Here is a 20005-nt window from a genome sequence, read left to right as displayed (position 1 = left end):
CTCAGACACAATCCCAGCCTTCATGGTGTTTCCTGTCTCGTCGGGGCAATGGAAAGTAAATCACAAGAGAACTCGCCAGGTGCTAATGCCAGGAATTCACCGTAATGGCTCCTAATTCAGTCAGGGAGGGATGGCTTCCTGGAGCACAACAGCGGTACTATGCCCAGGAGTTTTCCTTGCAAAGGGAGAACAAAGAGAAAGAGGACCACACTGAGAACAGCAAGCAGCTAGGCGTGGCTGGAACAGTGAGCCCTAGACAGGCAAGGACCACTGCCAGCATGGCAGAGAGCCACACCAACCCACTCCTGGAAGGCTCTGCAAGACAGATTAAGGAGTCTGGGCACAACCAAAGGGCAACACAGAGCAGGTGAAGGCTTGAAAACACAGGACTGGCATGACTGTGTTCATCCTCTAGAGCTCACTGCACAGAAAAAATAAAGAGAGACAACACCAGAGGAAAGCAGGCTGTGGTAGTCCCAGGACCCAGAACAGAGACGTGAGGATGGAAGGAAAAAGGGGACAAACTCGAAAAGGCCTGTGGAAACCACCACGAGCAGAGGCAAAAGGGGAGCACTCCCTGATTGCTGGCCACATACTGGGCCCTTTGCTAAGTGTTCTGTGTCTATGTTTAATTCAAGTAATCGTCACAACAACCCTGAGATGCCTAGACTATTATTATCCCTTTTAATGCCAGAGAAATGGAGCTCATGGAGGTTTTAAATAATGGCCCCAGGCTCCAAAGCTATAGCTGGTAGAGCTCGGTGGGTCCTCCTCACCAGGACTCTACCCACAGGACTCCTCAAAAAAACTCCTGAGGATTTTTAGGAACTTTAAGGTGAGCACAGGTTGTCTGATTCTTTTGGGGAAAGACCTTCAAGCGTTTCTGGTGAATTATGACTATTTGGTTTTTACAGAGAGGCAATGGTCTCAGGTCATGTTAACAGAGATCCCCATCATAGGAAAGAATTGTCCCTCCATAGCTTGAGCTGATAAAAACAGTCACCAGCAGCACCAAGAGAAGAGCAGGGGGAAGTAAACTGCCATTTCTGAAGCAGGTTTTATAAATTGTACTGAGCTCACATCTGCTCTGACAGCCCATTTTAAGACAAGCTAATAGTGATTTCTACCGGAGACTGACGGCATTAAAGGGTCTAGAAAGCATGTCACACTTACGATGGTTAAGGAGACTTTACTCTGAAGGCCCACAGAAATGGGAATATGAAACCCCCTCCCATACTGACGAGGCACCATACTGAAGAGAGCTGGTGGGACTCTGTATCGCCCCAGAAAGCAGAATTAGCACTCATGGGTAGTCGTGAAGGGGAGGGACTTGGGCTCCCCGTAAAAATAACCTAATAATGAGATCTCACTGCCCTCGATCACAATGAACTGGACATACAAAAGCTTCTATTTGTCCAGGAATTAACTGCATCAATCAAATCATGGACTGGAAGACTATGGTACTCACAGTTGGTTGCCCAACCAACAGACACTCCCCTCCCCAACTTCCCTCTGTGGTCCAACTCCCCCAGAACGAAAATACAGAGACCAAAGAAGCCAGACAGTCTCAGCCTCCCGTGCACCCAACCTGGGGGTAAGTGACTGAATCCTGGCCATTGAGACAGCGGGGAAAGTTAACCAATGCCTTCTAAGCAAGATCTTTCTCCCTGATTGGGGAAAAAAAAAAAAAAAAAAAAAGTCAAATAAGGAAAAACTGCCCTTCCTACATATATATCAGGTTCTACAAGGATGCTCTTCCCAATGCTCTAGCAGCTTCTTGGGAGCACCAGAGGACATGCATGATGGTGAAAGGCAACATCCTCGGAAAGGCCCTATGGTAGGAGGCTGAGCCCCACCATCCCATCCAAATGCCCTGTCTCTGGACCTCCTATAAGAGAATTGATGTGAGAGAATCGATGACCTCATTGTTGAGGTCACCTCTGGTACAGGATTCTGTTGCCTGCAGCAGAAGGCACTCTCTACAACAGGCCCATGTGTGAGATTTTATAGCTCTGCACCCTTAGTCTTTTACAACGTTCCCTGCTTCCAAATGCACCAAGTCAGCAACGGAGAGACACAGGGCCAGATCTACTGGGCAGAAAATAAACACTCGGGGAAGAAAAGACCTGTGGCAATATTCACATCAGGAGCCTCTTCTTCCTGTGCTGCCTCGACCTCAACAAGTAAAGTGTCCGCAGCTGCAGCCTGAACCTTGGGGGTCCTCCAGCCAGCAGGGAGAGGCTGGTAGGAGGCAGAAACACAGCCTTATTATCAAAATGAAAAGCATCCAGTAAAATTGGAATCCCGCTTCATCTAACAGAAGCTACATTGGGGAAATCATATCATTTTTATTCAGGCCCCAAATAATTGCCCATTTATCCCAGCACCGGGATTCTCCCGTAGAAGGGAGAGACTAGAAGGGCTGATTTACAGCTCGGCTGCTCTGGGGCAGGTGAGGTCTGTTACTGGGGTGTCACACAGCCCAGCTCCACAGCATAGCTGCCATATAGATGCTCAATTTCTATCAGATGGGATTAGTCCTTTTCTAAAGAGCCTGAGTTTCCTCTGAATCAATAAGACCAAAAAAAAAAAAAAAAAAAAAAAGACATTTTATGTCAAAGACAGATCTTTAAGCCAAGCCTAAAGAATGTGTTCATGAATCTGACAAAAGAATTGAAAAAGGAGGAAAATGTGGAAAAAAAAGAATGAGGGGAAAAAAAGGAGACTACAAAGGAATGACTTCCCTGCATTTAGTATTTTTTGGCAAGAGGAGGGAAGGGAGGTACAAAGAATAAGGAGATCTTTCTATAGCAAAACCGCCAGGGTTCTCACAGTGAAAGAAAGAAGGAACAGGCAATCACGGGCATTCCTAGCCTCCCAAGGTAGACACGGGAAATGAAGAAGCAAAGGTTCTGTCACACAGTTTTCCAGACTGAACACAGGATAAATACGATCACCTGAGACATTCAGATGCTTAGCCAGCGTGGAGGAGAACACTCAGAAGCCTCAGGGGTAGTGAGGGGTTCAGCAAATGAATTTCCATAATAATAATTACATATAAATTTGCATAGGATTAGTGATTAGTACAGATACATGATGTGCCGTAGTGCATTTGGAAAATGTCTCTATCCCTTCTCACTTTTTCTTAGCTTCGACATCCACAGGAGTCTGTCTCTTCTTTGGGGGAGGGGGCGGCGGCAGTTCTTGCTTAGATCTTTTTGTAGTTACTTGTTCTCTTACGCGGACGGTCTCCAAAAGATCCTTCTGAGGAATCTGGGACATCCCCAGTTTTGCCACAGCCTGAGTCACCTGAAGGATAAATCAGCCAGACGTTTTATTGTTTTGTCACAGCTTTACTGAACTGTAATTCACGTGCCATCCCATTCTCCCTTCAACAGTACACCGTTCAGTGGTTACCATATGTTCAGAATTGTGCGACCATTCCCCACCTTCTCACTGCGGAATAGTTTCATCATTTCCCCCAAAAGAAACTCCATACCCATTAATAGTCCACCCCTGCCCATCCACCTCTCCCCCCCAGGACCTGCTGACGACTAACCTCTTTTATTATCTCTATGGATTTGCCTATTTGGGGTGTTTTACATAGAGAGAATTATAGTGCATTCAGTCTTGCGACCAGCTTCTTGTGGTTAGCATAATATTTTCTTTCTAACATTTTATTTATTTATTTGCCAGAGAGAATGAGCACAAGGAGGGGGAACAGAAGGCAGAGGGAGAAGCAGGCTTCCCACTGAGCAAGGAGCCCGATGCGGGACCCTGGGATCATGACCTGGGATCATGACCTAAGCCAAAGGCAGACACTTAACCAACTGAGCCACCCAAGCGTCCCTTGCATAATATTTTCAAGGTTCATTCACACTGTAGCATGTGTCAGTACTTCATGTTTTTAACCCTCAAATAATATTCCATCGCATGGATATACCACCTTCGTTTATCCATCCTTCTATGGATGGGACATGAGGCTGATGCACTTCTGTGATATTATAAACAATAAGGCTATGAATATCCATGTACCAACCAAAGTTGTATTTTTTATCAAATCACTAATATATATTTTTAAATTAATAAGATTAAGATTTAAAGATGATTTAATGGATTCATGTCTAAGCATGATCAGTTTACTAAGAGTTAACTTACCGGATATTAGACTTTCTGAAGATCTATTAAAATTTACTTCAGAAAACTAAAGATTTCTCACAAGTGAATTTCTCAATTTTATAGTAAGCCAGGTGTAAGGAATCTACTTTAGTTTGCAGTTTATCTACTATTCTTTTATTTCATAAAAACTAAAACTAAACTGAACATTTAATTTCTACTTCATGGCACAATATACAAACCAAAGCAAAAGGTACCTGGTTGGAGGAATCTTCTAGTCTCTGAACCAAAGAATCCCATCTCTGAGTTAGTTCCTCCGAGTCACTGTTGATCTTCTTGGATGCCTTGGGATTATCAAGTAATTGACCCACATCCTGGCCAATCTCACTTAGCTGATCCAATGCCTGACGTTTCATTTCCATGTCTTCCTTCAAAATCTAGCATTTCAAATATTTATTAGAAGACTCCCTCTTAAAAGGACTCTGTATTTCTGCCCCCTCATCAGGAAATGCAAATTTCTGCCCCCTCATCAGGAACTGCATAGCAAGTAAATTTTACTATAAAATGTAATTTTATAGTAAAATTTACTTGCTATGCAGTTCACTAATGTTAAAATCTAAGATTCCTGGTTCTGGATCATCACATGGCAGTGTTCTAGCGCTGCATAAGGATCCATGACCTGTATTCACTAAACCACGTTAACCAATGACAGAAAACACTAAAATGTCACAGGCTTACAAGACAGATGTAACAGTGACACCACTTACAGCCAGTCGTCGAATGCTGACACTTAGTTCCTTTGGGTCTTTGAAGTTGCTCGTCTGGACTTTATTTAAAGCCTCTTCTTTTTCAGTTAGCCAAGCTTTCAACAAGCACTACGAGTAATCACAAAAGTCAGAATTATATTTGGAGAATCGTTCAGTTATTCAATTCAATAGAGTTCCCTAGTCTTTAACTTTCATGCTAGTTGAGGCTTCACTCTCACCTAGGGTAGGAAGGACTTCAAACACCCAATCTCGAAACATGCATGGCCTAGAAATACATCTTTCTTTAAGATATTATCCTTCTCATATTTGCAACAGATCAATCTGACATTAGCCCCCACACCTGGGTAATTAAATCTAATTCTCAGGGAGGTAGGTGGATCTAAAAGGCTAAAATCCAATTACTATCCAAATCTCCAAAGGAATCACATTATAACTCTCAAGAGGCAGGAGAAAACTTAGGAATTGTCCTTACCCAGCACAGCATTTTAGGGAGGAGAGAGAGATAAGCCATTATATGTCTAAGATTACTTGGTTAGTTAATGAGAGAAACAGATCAAAGACCCACACCCCAAAGCCAATGGTTTTTCCACAGCATCATTCAGGAAAATCACAGTAATGCTCCAGGTTCAACAGCAATTGTGATTAGAAGAAAGTTTAAGGATAGTCCAAAGCCAACATAAGGACATTTAAACTGCATTGGCCAACATGAAGAAGATGTTCAGTAATGCAGAAAGAGAAACTTGAAAGAGGGATGGAAAACCACACGGCTGCTTTGGGATAATTCTTCCCACAATACAGTTATCTGTAGCAGAAGCTCTTTTCTATATAGTTGGAGGAAAAAATCTTGGTTCTGTGTTAGTAGTAGAATCAATTCTTTCTCCAACTATTTTATTTATTTTCCTCTATATTCCACAAAAAAAAAAAAAATGAACATTAGGAAATTAAATGGCAAACAGGGATCCTGTCCTCAATATAGTAAAGGGGTAAGATATGCACATAAGTAACTATGGCAAAAGAAAGTGAAGATATTAATATATATATATATCTTATTTTATATTTCTAATATATAATATTTATGTAATATAAAATATTATATAATGGTGTCTGCACTATATTTTAATTTGGGAATTAAATACACACACACACACACACACACACACACACACATACACACACACACACACACACACACACACACACACACACACACACACACACACTAAATGTCACACAGTTCCAAAGAAGAAGAGATGACTTCTAGTTTTAGGATAGTGGGGGAGGGAGAGGTAGTTTATAGACGACTTCATTCCTTGAGGAAGAGGACAGCTCAAAAATGAAAAAACTGGTAAAAAGACATTCCCTAACAGATACCACCCCTTAAGTGAAAACAGAGAGGCTAGAAAACAAACAGAATACATTCACTCTTTCAAAAACACGAAAACAAAACAATGCAAACCACGAGGAAGCTACAATGTGCCGTGCATTGGGAAAAGAACAGTGAAAAAGAACCAGCACTACTCTCATGGCACTGACAGTCTAAGAATGGGCTACAAACTGGGAAATCAGGGTTTGAACCTGGGGACATGGAAGGATGGAGGGAAAATTGAAGTTGGAAAGGTAGGTTGAAGTTCTTTATAGAATATCCTGCATGCCACACTTACACTTGGCCTGTCCTGCATAAGTATGGAACTAATTCTCGAGCCCATTTCTAACTGTTGTAAAGCCTCTACAACCGAGTAAAAGATAGTTTCTTGAGAGATTTTTTAACTCCGATTCAGTTTAGTCTCATTTAATTTATTTAGTCTCATTTAATTTAGTCTTATTTAATTTGCAAAAGCAAATTATCTGTATATTAAGTACCAACGTTGGTTCCAATTCTACATCTTAACAAGATTCTCCCATCCCTAACACTAGCAGAAAGCCACTCAGAGGTTAGTTTTAAATCTAAATACAGATGGCCAAACTACTAGTCATTCCCTATTTTTAACATTTTTTATTACCAAATTAAAAAGTATTTCTAAATTTTCAATTATTTTACTTAGTATAAGAGGAACACAATGGTTTTCTCTAGCCATCAATGCGTCCTACTGTCATTACTGAAGTGAAATTTAATTATTCTCTGTGACTCTTCAGCCCGAATACAAGGCTTCAAGTAAACATAAACATTTATATAGTGAAACGAAAATATGTCAGAAGTCAGAATAAGATCCATCAAAGGATTCTTAATAAGAAAATTCTGGCCAGAGACTGGGGGCAGGAGGTAGCGATTAACAATTTATACTGAGAAAATTTTGCAACCTACTTTTTTTTTTTTTTTTTTTTTGCAACCTACTTTTTAAGATGTTCTCTCTGCCACCATATTTAGTAAACCACAAAACATCACACACTTGTTTTTATCCCTTAAAAAGAATATACTCGCTTTTTGTGTATGGAAATGAAATGCATTTAAAAGAATCTAAATGGACACTGAAATGTGGGAATAAAGTATCTGCTTATTTTCTAAAACCACAATGTCTGACATTCTGGGAGAAAAGTTTTGCTTATTTGTATTCTGTTTTGATGGTTTCTCTTCTGGAAGGATGGAGGGTGGGCAAAGGGCCACACTTCTGACTGAAAACTTCAGTGGCAGCTTTTTATTTATCAGAGCCAAAAGTTCATTTGCCATAGTAATTCTTATTGGAAAAAATATAGTATTAACCCAGTATTAAATGCTGGTGTTGTTAAATAATATTTTCCTGTTAATTTCAGTAGTTTATCTTGGTTAAAAATCAAGAAAAACTGTGATTTAAAATTCACAAAGCATTGAGTGGATTCATTTATGAATTATTTACTGAGCTAAATGTGCTAGGCACTACTATGTTGATACAAGTTCAAACACAATATCCAACACAAATACAATAAGAAATCATAATCATGAAAGTAGAATGTCTACATACTAACATAATGAACACATCAAATTAAGTGTTACTACCATGAAGCCATATAATATGATTTCTATGAATAAGCTACTTGATCGGTTATAAAATGCACAGAAATCTGATTTTGAAAATAATAAACATTGTGCATTTTCCTTTCAAAGGAAAGTAAACAAGTTTATCATAATACCATCATTAAATATAGGTTACTTTTCACCATCTGTCACGCCCATTATGGCTAACAGTTTCATACCTGTTCTTCTAATAATTCCTGCCACAACATATTGATTTCTTGTAACCTATTCCAACGTTCCTCGGTCCAACGGCACACTGCTGTCCAGCGTTCACCAAGTTTCTAGTAAAGGAAGAAACCATCCTTTGTCAATAGAATCTTAAAAGATAGTTACAATGATCCTTAAAGAAATTCATGACATCCATTGCTCTTTACTACAGAGTAACAATTTATAAAAAATATTTTTAATAAAAATTGCTTTAAAATAGTACAGATGAATCCTATAAATTTATAGATGAGAAAAACTAATTTCCAAAGAATTTAACTGTTTCGTATTACATAGTTAGAAAGTGGTACAGTTAGACCTCTGTTCTTTAACTTTTGACTCCAAATTCCTGCTCTTTCCGTATCAGTAGTTTTTATATGATAATTTGACATTTTTCACATACCTTCAGAACAGAGCATACATATCTACTTTTTGTGCTTCAAATTTTTCAGGCTGTAATTATCTTTTCAAAAAAAATTCATTGCATCAATTAACCACCTTTTACATGCCAAGAAAATTTTCATATGGAATACCAAAAAGGAAAAAAAAAAATTTAACCTTATAAAAACTGTTTTGAGTTTCTGTAAGATTTTTTAAAATGCTCAATTGATTTGTTCTGTTTATATTACACAAAAATCAGGAATAGAATCTTAGGAGTATTAGCAATGCTAAATGAATAAATTTGGTTGTTTAAAAATCATTATTTATGATGACTTTTCCAACACATTATTTTATTACCACTTTCTAAATAATGATTAACAAATGTTACATTTAATTTCCACATTACTTACATGTTCAAGGAATTATTTAATTCATATTATATTATTTCAATATTTAATAACAGAGTAAGCTTTGTAGAAAGCAAAAAGTAGAGAAGTTAGAGCCAAAAGACAGGACTCCAGTCTTGGCATGAAAATTCATTGCCTACTTAAATCTCAGTGGCATCACATGAATCTCCATCCCCTCACTGTTAAATAGGCAAGCCATGAATGCCTACCTCTCAGGTTACTGTAATAACTAAGTAATGTTCCACCAAAAAGTCTCAGAACCACCGGCCAACTTTAAATGTTATAAAAGAAAAAGAATTTCAAATGATAAGACTGTAGTCTGAAAGTGATTGAAAAGTCATTTGGCATCATCATATTGGGTAATCCAAATACTGTTCAAACAAAATAGCAAAAAAATCTCTAATTAAAGACTTGTAAAGATACACTATAGCCTTGTGCAAAAAACAGCTATTTTGGAATTCCCAAAACTGTTGTTGAAATTCATGCATTGATCTCCCAAAGAAGCAGGGATATTTAACCCTGCACAGCTGAAATTCTCAAACTTCAACAGGCACGTAAGTACAGATCCACTGGCCCCACTCCCAGGGATTCAGGTCTGTGTGGAGCCCAGGAATCCACATTTTAACAAAGTCCTCAAGCTGTTTCCATTTTGCAGGAGGAAGCTGGGGACCACAAGCAGCCCTGCCCATCCACCCCCCAAGGGCAGCAAGAAAGGAAAGTTCCTGAGTACCCCTATTGAACCCACAGCTGGGGGAACCCAACTGGGAAGTTCAAACTAAAGGTTAGCATCTCCTCTAAATGAACAGTGAGACAGGACCTGAGGAACAGGGGTGCCAAATCAGGGTTTCAGACCACAGAGTCCTTGGGAATAGTCCACCTCCAGGGTCCATACCTGTAACTGATCTTCGAGAACAGCAGTGGCGCTCTCACCACTATTTTCATCAACAATCACCACCATGTGCGTTAGTGAATTTACCTTCACCTGTTCAGCCTCAAGATCATTTTGCAAATGCTAGGGAAAAAAATTAAGATACACCATTATTTCTACTCTCTTCACATTTACCTATTTAAAATCCATTCACCTGCCAAGAGTAATTAAGGACACTTAATGAGGCATCGTGTTTAAACTTCCCATCATTACTCTAAGTGTTCTACTAATGAAATAAGCCCCTTAACATTTTTACATTTCATCATCATGAACCAAAGCAGGTTGAAAAATGCAGTGCCATAACAGATCGCAAATGGGATATCATCACTCTTAATACAAGTTCCGGCAAAAAAAAAAAAAAAAAGTGGAACCCAGGGCTTGAGTGAATACAAAAGTAATTAAGATAAGAACATAGAATTCCTAAGACAAAAAAAATAATAATAATAATAATACAGAGTCAGATCATTTTAGTGAAGCATAACGTGAGAGGTAAGTAGAATAGGGTCTAAAAGTCAGAAGCCACTCAGATTAGCTACACAGGAAAGCAATTCAGGATATACGGACACCTTCCACTCTTCCCTTCTGCATGGGTAAAGCACGATAGGTCATTAGATTTTTGCATGTAGGTAATTTATTTAAATGCTACCAACAGAGTTGTCAAATGCCTCTTAAATCATGTTTAATGTATCCTTAAGGTTTTATCTATCAGTTATCCAGCTATTCCACTGAAAAATAAAACTCTTCAATTTGCAGAGAAGCTCTTTTACTCTTCCTTTCCCTGACTATGAAAAGTTATCTTCTAAATTTGTGACCAGATTATATTGTCTACCAAATTTCGATTCCTTGTCTGGTGCCTGATACTCTCCTCTATCACAGAAGAAACACAGCTTTCGTTAAAGGATTAGGTCCAGATAAATCTGAGGGTTTGCCTCATTCCCCACACCCTGCATTAATTCCAATACACTAGGGTCCTTAGCCACTTAGCGGTCCAAAACAAAAACCCTTAAGAGCCTTATGAACACTAAGTCCTTTCAGAAGAAAACTACACAGACTTATGTAAAATTTTACCTGCACTATCATCCCTGGCTTAGGGCTTAGAAAAGCCACACACCCTGTGTGTTTCTATCACTGAATAAAAGAGAACACTGAAGAAGTATCCCATCTCTGCACGAATGACAGAAGCCATCAGCCCCCAAGAAGGCTAAGTGCTGTCTTTTCATATTTGATAAGGTATAAAAGAAATATGAGCCAGATTTACTTTATGATCTTCCAGCAGCTTTTGTAGGGATTTTAAATCATCATCCAGGGGGCAAGTTTCCATCTTTTGAATGCGTTCTTCTGTGAGCGTTAACCAGGCGGACAGCTGCTGCAACTGCTTCTTTTGTAGCTCCATCAACACATCGTGCAGCCTGGCCGGGGACAAACACACGTCAGCCCCACGCCTTTTCCCCTTTGCAAAAGCCAAACACATGCTCCAGGCACCAAAGAAATGGGGCAAGGGAAGGCAGTCTTGTCTAACCATTGGAAGTACCATTCAGTCTTTAAATACAGAAACAAGCACAAAAACTTTTACTTTCTTCCTAAATGGAGTCAATTAAATGGAGCTAAAGGATGCAAATCACAGCCCCCTCTATTCATATCAGAATCATTGTTTCTTCAATCCGGAATTCCTGCTTATTAAATAGGCGGAAATTGCAACGGAATGCAGCTTGCTCCTTATTACACAATACATGAAATAAAATGAACCATGGGAAAAAGAAACTGCTCTAAAAAAATGTTACACGATGGAATTGTAGATAAATACTACATAGTCCTGTCTTCAGATAGAGTTCATGGCTGGCTGATTTTAATGCCGTGAAGAGATAACTGTCCATATGAAATGTCTTCTCCTTTTTTGCTCATTTCTGTATTCCCAATCGTTACCTTCTCATTCGGTTAACACATCGAAGAGGAAACAAACATCACACAAAATCCAAGCAACGTTACAAAAAGAAAAGTGCAACTTTTACAAGGCAAGTTCTGAAATTATCTTGTCTTCGCAGACATGCAGGCTTTAACCGAGCTAAACTGAGCAATGCAGCCGATGGGATAAAGTGTTAGTTTCTTTGCTTCCACTCACCGGGACTGTCTGTCCATACTATCCACCCTAAGTGCCTCCCATCTAGCATTTAGCAGGGTCATTTGTTCCTGAATCTCAAATTCCTCTTCATCTGACAGAGTTCCTTGTGTTATCAGCTGGTTTCCTGCCTGTAGGACACTCCCCACACTGCTCTGGTGTGCTGTCAGCTCCATCATAAAAGCCTAGAAAGGTACATCATTATGATTTGTGAGCTGCTCATTGAAGAAAAAAAAATCTTAATAAATTGTTAATGCCTAATATCAGTGCTACAGAAAAAAGTAGCCATGCAGAGTATAAATAAAGTAGACTTTGATCCAATGGTTGAAGCGCTGAGTATCGGAAATAAGAAGCTGGCTTAAGTAAAAAGGGGAACAGATCAAAGAGGACGACGTTACATCTGATAATACCAGCTGTTTTTAAATAAATGCTGATGACGCTACTGATTGTGAACATGGAATTATGAGAAAATACAATAAGTAAAACACCATGCTCACCCAAGAGGACCTGCTTCAGGAAGATTACCGCTTCTATTATTTTCAAATCAAAATAGCAAATAACACCCAGCCTTAATACACCAACACATCAAAAAAAAAAAAAAAAAACCTACTTAATCAAAGGAAATCTCCATATAATCAAATCGTTACACTACGAAGATATACAGTCTCAAAACAACAGGAAATTTTCATTATATAAAATTATACAGGAACACTGGATAGGATACTTGCTTAATTATCTGATAAATGAAAACAGTCACTTTCTAGGGGGCACTCAAAACCTAAAGATTTGGTGTATTGATGAGCCATATGGTATTTTAATTTTAACAATATAACTCTTAACTTCAGAAACAAGCAGTACAACACTTTAATTTTTGTCCGTGGCTCCACAGAACATACAAGCCATATAAGACTAAAATCTGAAATCTAATTCCAATGCACACTCACGCACACCAATTTTAAAACCAAGTCCTATTTAAATATTGCAAGTCCTAAAATATACCATGACCTTCCTACGGAGTTGTCAGTAAACAAGGAACATCAGGGTAGAGCCCCCGATTAAGGCACAGACACCAGGGTGCATACAGCCTGTCCATCAGCTACAGGTTATTTACTTCATGGGTAGCAAACTGGTCTTTGACTTCTTCCACATCATCAGAAATGTCATCCTGCTCCTGGAAAGTGTCCTCGGCGGAAAGCAGCCAGGTCAGCACTTCCTCCAGCGCTATCTGATAGCTGTCCAGATCCATGTCAACCTCGGTGACCGTGCTAGGGGTTTCGGCTCCGGGACTCTCATGCTCCTCCTCCAGTGCTGAGCTCTAGAAAAACAAACCCAACAGAACACCCACAGGCATCATGAAAACAAGAAGGCGTTCAACAAAGACGCGCGGTATGGAGAACATTAAGGTTCCACCATGACTTAGGCATTCATCCAATTCTCAGGAGCAGGGCACACAATGCCATAAACGGAGCAGGAGGCATTTATGAAGTGTGCTGGGAAGGCAAAGAGGACAAAAGTAGAATGCACTCATGGATTCTGTACTCATGGAAATTTTAATATAGCCAGAGAGATAAATAACCCACATGAATCACTTCTGAACAAAAATAAAATGGCTATTAGCAAAGTTATAAATTCCATGGATCCAATGAGGGATGCTATTTGAGTACACTAAGGGCTAAAATAGGAAAGTTTTATAGTGAATCTGGAACATGTTGGGCCTTGAAGGATGGATATAATTTAAAGAAAAACAGATAGAGACCAGAACTCTGCTTTGACCCCCAGTTTTACTTAGTTGCATTTTGTACTGCATTTTAGACACTGAAACACAGCGACACATCCAGACTGGTATACCAATGGTATTTTTTGAGGCAACTGTCCTCGGGTGCGTGAGTGCGTGCGTGTGTGTGTGTGTGTGTGTGTATTGTGTATATGGGGTTGGGTTTCAGGAAAGACTTCTCTGAAAAAGTCCCAGTGAACCAGAAAAGACAGGAAGCTTGCCATTCACATAGGAGGTGCAGAAGCATTTCACAGACAAGAACGCACGTGAACAAAGTCTCGGGGAAGGAAAAGACAATGTCCGCCATGACTACAGAGCAGCAGCCAGAGAGGAACTGACTGCAGAGGTAGTCTGGCTCTTGAAAACAAAAAGAGAAGATGAGGCCTTTAATTAGCATGAAGGCTGGAACAGAAAGGAAACACACACCAAAAACATTTTGATGGAAGAACCAAACAGACCCAGTAAACCACATGCAGGAGTTAAAAAAGTGAATCAGGGAGCACGCAGATGAAACACTGGATAATTAAGACATAGATGGTGCCAAACAGAGAAGGGGAAATGAGATGAGTTCTGGACCTAAAATCTTCAAACTGTGGAGACAAAATAACCCTGGATATCATTTAGTACCAAACCTCTAGACTACAATGAGGATACCTGAGCACAAGGACAGTTAGTGACCAGCCAACAGTCACTTAGATGGGCCCTACGATCCCTGAGGGTTGAGGTGGAAGGCATTATTTAACTGCCAATGTTCAGAAGGTATTAATTGAAACACGAGAGGAGACTTTGAACTGAAAGTGTGATTTACAGAGAAACGCAAGAATTATTTGCTGACTACCTAAGCCCTACAGCATATGTTTATAGGAAGAGCCAGAGAGGAAGGCTGGCTATCAGTATTCATTGGAAAGGAGCGGGTGGCAAACTCTGTCAAAGAGTAGATAGATGATTAAAACTTAGCCACATTTTATTTCTTCAGTTAACTTAATTCAGCCTCTATGGCACTAATGAAAGCAGGAAAATGTTGATACACTTCCTCTTAATCAAACGGCAAATGGCTTCTCTAATTCTTATCATGGAATCCTGAGCACTAAACAAAAATGATGATTTTATCTACACATAATGAAAGGCAAATGAAATTTCCTTCCTTTTTAAGATGGCTTTAACTGCATGAAGTAAAATATACCATCTTTCTAATGAAAGGAACCCTGATCTAATAAAGAAATGATTTTAAAACCAAAAGGCAACCTCAGAAGATTATCTGAGCCAATTAGCAGGGTGCATCATTAATGACAGATAGCTATGTTACTCAAAACAAATGCTTCTCAGCATTCTTTTCAGTCAGTTATAGAACATGAGGGCTTTTTCCTCAGTATCACTCGATTTTCAAAACTACGAAAGAGCCCTGGGTTCAAAAGCTGGCCCATCTCTTGCCCTCTTTCCTTCAGTAAGTTATTTTCTTTTTCTCTAAGTCATGCTATTTTTTGAAATGGGGAACATAAAAGAATTGGTACCTACTACCATAGAAAATCAGAAATAGTAAGTAACCTCTCTGAGCCCCGGAGAATGAAAAACAAGTGTTAATGCCAATTCAAGACCACTGTCATTAGATGAGAATTAACATTCTTTACAAAGGAACTTCTTGAGTGAGGATAAATGGCAGTGCCAAAACTAATTTAGAAGGAAAAGTTATAGTGATGATAGTTGCTGCCTATTGAATGTCTATCAATATCACTGTAGGTACTTTGACTCACCTTTATAAGTGGGTGGTTTTATGCAGATTTTTCAGCTAAAACTGTGGTTGAAAAGGTAAGTAAGCAACTCAAAACAAACTGTAACAGGAATGAACTTTGAGCTTCCAAGCCCGTGCTTTCTGACTCTCTAAAATGTATTTATTTATCATTTTGAAAGCCATGTACATCCCTTAGTTGCTTAGCTGGCTAACATGCTGGACCAAATGACTTTTGAAAAGGTTTTGTCCAACTATTAAGATTCTCTCATTTTATGAATTAAGAGAACTGGTTAGGATGCCTGGGTGGCTCAGTGGGTTAAGCCTCTGCCTTCAGCTCAGGTCATGATCCCAGGGTCCTGGGATCAAGCCCCACATCTGGCTCTCTGCTCAGCGGGGAGCCTGCTTCCCCTCCTCTCTCTGCCTGCCTCTCTGCCTACCTGTGATCTCTGTCCGATAAATAAATAAAATCTTTAAAAAAAAGAAAAAAAGAGAACTGGTTAGACTACAACAGAATAAGAAAATACAGATTGATTCAAGACATGATCAATCAGGAAGAAAAATTCATGACTTTGTATCTTCCCCCAAATATACATTTATATCCTGGTGAATAAAACCACTGGAAGGAATGCCTGGGTGGCTCAGTGGGTTAGGCCACTGCCTTCGGCTCAGGTCATGATCTCAGGGTCCTGGGATCGAGTCCCATGTCGGGCTCTCTGCTCAGCGGGGAGCCTGTTTCCCTCTCTCTGCCTGCCTCTCTGCCTACTTGTGATCTCTCTCTCTGTCAAGTAAATAAATAAAATCTTTAAAAAAAAAAAAAAAAAAAACACTGGAAGCCCTTAAGTGAAAAACGCAGTAGCCTACTGGCAATTACTCCTCCTAAATGAAGGGGAAATAAAACTTACATTTTGATAGCCCTTGTGGGACTATAATGATTAAAATCTTTTTCTCAGTGGCAAAGAAAAAAAAAAGAAAGAAAGAAAAAAGATTAGTATTTGGAACACACTAGGCTGATGTGGGAAAACCATCTTCTGCACATGACAACAAAGATAAAATGAACAGACAATGGGAAAAGGTAGGTTCTTAAGCCTATCGTGCAGCAGAATGTTCACAGTCCTGGACTCTAATTCCAGGCTTATTGTCTAAAATAACTTATGTTCCTTCCCAGTAAAATCAGTTGAGCCACCATTTTCCATTACACACTGCTGACATATGATAGCATGCCAACTGATAAACGGAACTTCTTATGCCTATGTAAGCTGAGAGCCCAAGATGTTCTCAGTCAAGGAAAGACTCCCCTGAAAGTGTTTTAATCTAGTACCTAAGAGAAAACAAATATGGCAAGTCAAACTTTTTAATAAAAATTGACCTGTACCTGTATACTAATCTCTCCTTCTTCACATTCTTTCTTGTATTTCCTTGGGAGTGTCTCTACTTCACGGATGGCATCTAGAGTGACTTGCTGAGGAAGCACCTCAAACAAAGATGTTAAATACATAATTATGGATTTCTTGTCAGGAAGCTGAACAGCAACATCTAAAAGTGGAAGAAAATAAGAAGCAGCTTAAATTAGATGTCGAAAATATGTGAATTGCTCAATATTAGCTATAAAATAACTACCTTTAGTACCCATAAACAATACTAGTATATAATCTTTGCAATACCAGAACTCAGTAAATTTCTAGTTCATATAATAATAGATGAGACAAGGGCAAAGAAGATTATTTATTTTGTTCAGTAACCTATTTCTTAAAAATCTCCCTAAAAGCTTCCCAAAAATGTTCAGATAAGCTACCACTTAAGATGACACAGACTTTACTTATACTATGAAAAGTTTAGGATTCAACTCTGCAATATCTGTAACTAAAGTTTTTACATTATATGCAAGATCACAAAAAATGCACTTTAATTAAATAAGACAAATATTGAACTGTTTCTCTAATAATTGTATTTTCTTAAACTTTAAATCTTATGGTAGTATAAGTAACTATTCTCCAATGATGTAATTAAATTTCCCACCAAAGCATCCTACAAATTAAGTACAATAATACTAATAACTAGTCTGCAATGAAATGGTTTGCACCATACTTCAAAGGAAAAAAAAATCCACAATTCTTATTACTCTTTCTAAAAAAGAAAAAAAAAATTTCAAGTACTCAAAATTGTAAAGCAAAATCAAGGTTGAAATTAAACACTGAGCAATACCTTCAGGATCTAACAGCTTTTCTATTCCCAAATAAGTTTGAGCTTTGCTGAAGGCATGTTCAAGTCTCTCAATTGGGGACATTTTGACAACTCTATCCCAGCTGAAGAGATCAGGTCTGAAAATTACAATGCAAATAAAATAAATGAAAATGAAATATACGGACAAAGTAGTCACTGCTATACTTTAACACATTTCACTTTTAGATTATTTTACCTGTGAGTTTCAATGAAGAAATTTTTATCTTTTATATCCCAAAGGCTTGTAAAATATGTATTTTAAAGTAATTTACAACATGAAAACAATGGATAAAACATTCTAAGTTTCTTGTGTTAGTTAAATATGCCTATTAAAATTTTTGAAGTAACCACAAAAAGATTAGAAATGGTACATAATATTTCCCAAATAGTAAAGGAAAAAAAGGGAAGAAGAACCCATCCATATAAGACAACGAAGAAAAAATACACAGAAAAGTTAAAAGAAATAAGAAGCTTAAAACAAGAGGTAAAAATGAACCTAGATAAATTAATTATCACAATCAATGTTAATGGACTAAATTCTCCAACTGAAAGACCAAGATTGGCAGAATAGAAAATCCAGCTTTGATCTGCTCATGGGATATTCCTGCAACAAAACCCTGAGAGAATTTTTCATCAGTCATCCCCCTCCATACTACTATTGTCTAGTATTTCCTTTCTGCCTCAATTTTCTTTTAACCCAGCAAATTAGACATTATTGTTGCTCTGACCCACCCCAAAATTGGTCATTTTCTTTGTACTCTATCTGTTCTTGGATCTTAGACCCACTTAATTTCTGGGCTTTGCCTGCCCTACTGCCATACCCAGTTCCTCCTCTGACCTCATCTCTTAATACTCCTCCTACTCATGCCACTGTACCCACTGACTTCCTAAATGCTGGTCCCTCATTCCCTCTTGCCTGATATATTTTACGTCAGCATGTTTACTATTTCTAAATACTATATGGCCTACATTAACATTTTTTAAATTGTCTTCCTCCTTCTATTTGAATGGAAATTCCAAAAGGACTGGGATTTTTGCTTGTTTTGTTCTCTGCTATACTGCCAATACCTAGCACAAAGAAGGCACTCCACACATGATTGCTAACTCAATTAAGTAATAGTTGGGGAAAACCTTTGGCTAAAATTAAATTTCTTTGACAACATCTCTAAATCAGCTAGGAAGAGAGGCCAGTCCTCTTAAACTGATAAAGAAGAAGTGGAAGACACTTGGGTATGGGAGTTCTTTAACTAGATAAAAAGTATATGAAAAAGCTACAGCAGAGGACGAGTCAAGATGGCAGAGAAGTAGCAGGCTGAGACTACTTCAGGTAGCGGGAGATCAGCTAGATAGCTTATCTAAAGATTGCAAACACCTACAAATCCAACGGGAGATCGAAGAGAAGAAGAACAGCAACTCTAGAAACAGAAAATCAACCACTTTCTGAAAGGTAGGACTGGCGGAGAAGTGAATCCAAAGCGACGGGAAGATAGACCGCGGGGGGAGGGGCCGGCTCCCGGCAAGCGGCGGAGCAACGGAGCACAAAATCGGGACTTTTAAAAGTCTGTTCCGCTGAGGGACATCGCTCCAGAGGCTTAACCGGGGTGAAGCCCACGCAGGGTCAGCGTGGCCTCAGGTCCCGCAGGGTCACAGAAGGATCGGGGGTGTCTCAGTGTCGCAGAGCTTACAGGTATTAGAACGGGGAAGCCGGCTACAGAGACAGAGCCGAGGAGTACGCGCTAAGCTCGGGGTTACCTTGAACCGGTCGCAGGCTCAGTCAGCTCAGAGCGCGGCCGGAGGCTAGGGTGACGGGAGTAATTGGGCGCTGTTCTCTAAGGGCGCACTGAGGAGTGTGGCCCCGGGCTCTCAGCTCCTCTGGGCTGGAGACCGGGAGGCCGCCATCTTCATTCCCGCCCTCCGGAACTCTACGGAAAGCAGAAAGCGCTCAGGGAACAAAAGCTCCCGAAAGCAAACCCAATGAGATTACACAGACCGGCCCAGGTAAGGGCGGTGCAACTCCGCCTGGGGCAAAGACACTTAAGAATCACTACAACAGGCCCCTCCCCCAGAAGATCAACAAGAAACCCAGCCAGGAACAAGTTCACCTACCAAGGAGTGTAGTTTCAATACCAAGGAGAGCAGCGGAATTCCAGAGGAGGAGAAAGCAAAGCACGGAACTCATGGCTTTCTCCCCATGATTCTTTAGCCTTGCAGTTGATTTAACTTTTTTTTCTTTTTCAATTTTTTTTTCTTCTGCTAAATTTTTTTAACTTTTACCCTTTTCTTTTTTAACGTTTTTTAACTAGTTTATCTAATGTATATTTTTTTTCCTTTTTATATTTTTTCTTATTGGTTTTCTTTTTTTAATTGTTTCTTT

At 39.3% G+C, this 20005-nt stretch overlaps 1 protein-coding gene across 2 annotated transcripts in view; it reads right to left on the bottom strand.

Annotated features, from left to right (window-relative positions):
• Nucleotides 1-20005, bottom strand: part of LOC111147605 (utrophin) — a 552279-nt gene that overhangs the window by 385197 nt on the left and 147077 nt on the right. For both annotated transcript variants that reach the window (XM_022503758.1, XM_022503757.1), the window contains 10 exons: nt 17614-17729; nt 16784-16944; nt 13020-13223; nt 11912-12093; nt 11051-11201; nt 9757-9876; nt 8052-8153; nt 4884-4991; nt 4374-4553; nt 3140-3309 (listed from right to left, as the gene is read on the bottom strand). In XM_022503758.1, coding sequence (XP_022359466.1) covers nt 3140-3309; nt 4374-4553; nt 4884-4991; nt 8052-8153; nt 9757-9876; nt 11051-11201; nt 11912-12093; nt 13020-13223; nt 16784-16944; nt 17614-17729 — 1494 coding nt within the window. The remainder of the gene's footprint in view (nt 1-3139; nt 3310-4373; nt 4554-4883; nt 4992-8051; nt 8154-9756; nt 9877-11050; nt 11202-11911; nt 12094-13019; nt 13224-16783; nt 16945-17613; nt 17730-20005) is intronic.

This window comes from Enhydra lutris, unplaced genomic scaffold (assembly GCF_002288905.1).
Source record: "Enhydra lutris kenyoni isolate GAN:26980312 unplaced genomic scaffold, ASM228890v2 scaffoldscaffold17, whole genome shotgun sequence".
Taxonomy (NCBI): Eukaryota; Metazoa; Chordata; class Mammalia; order Carnivora; family Mustelidae; genus Enhydra; species Enhydra lutris.
The sequence above is the reverse complement of the archived record's forward strand: the minus strand, read 5'-3'. Positions and strand labels throughout refer to the sequence as shown.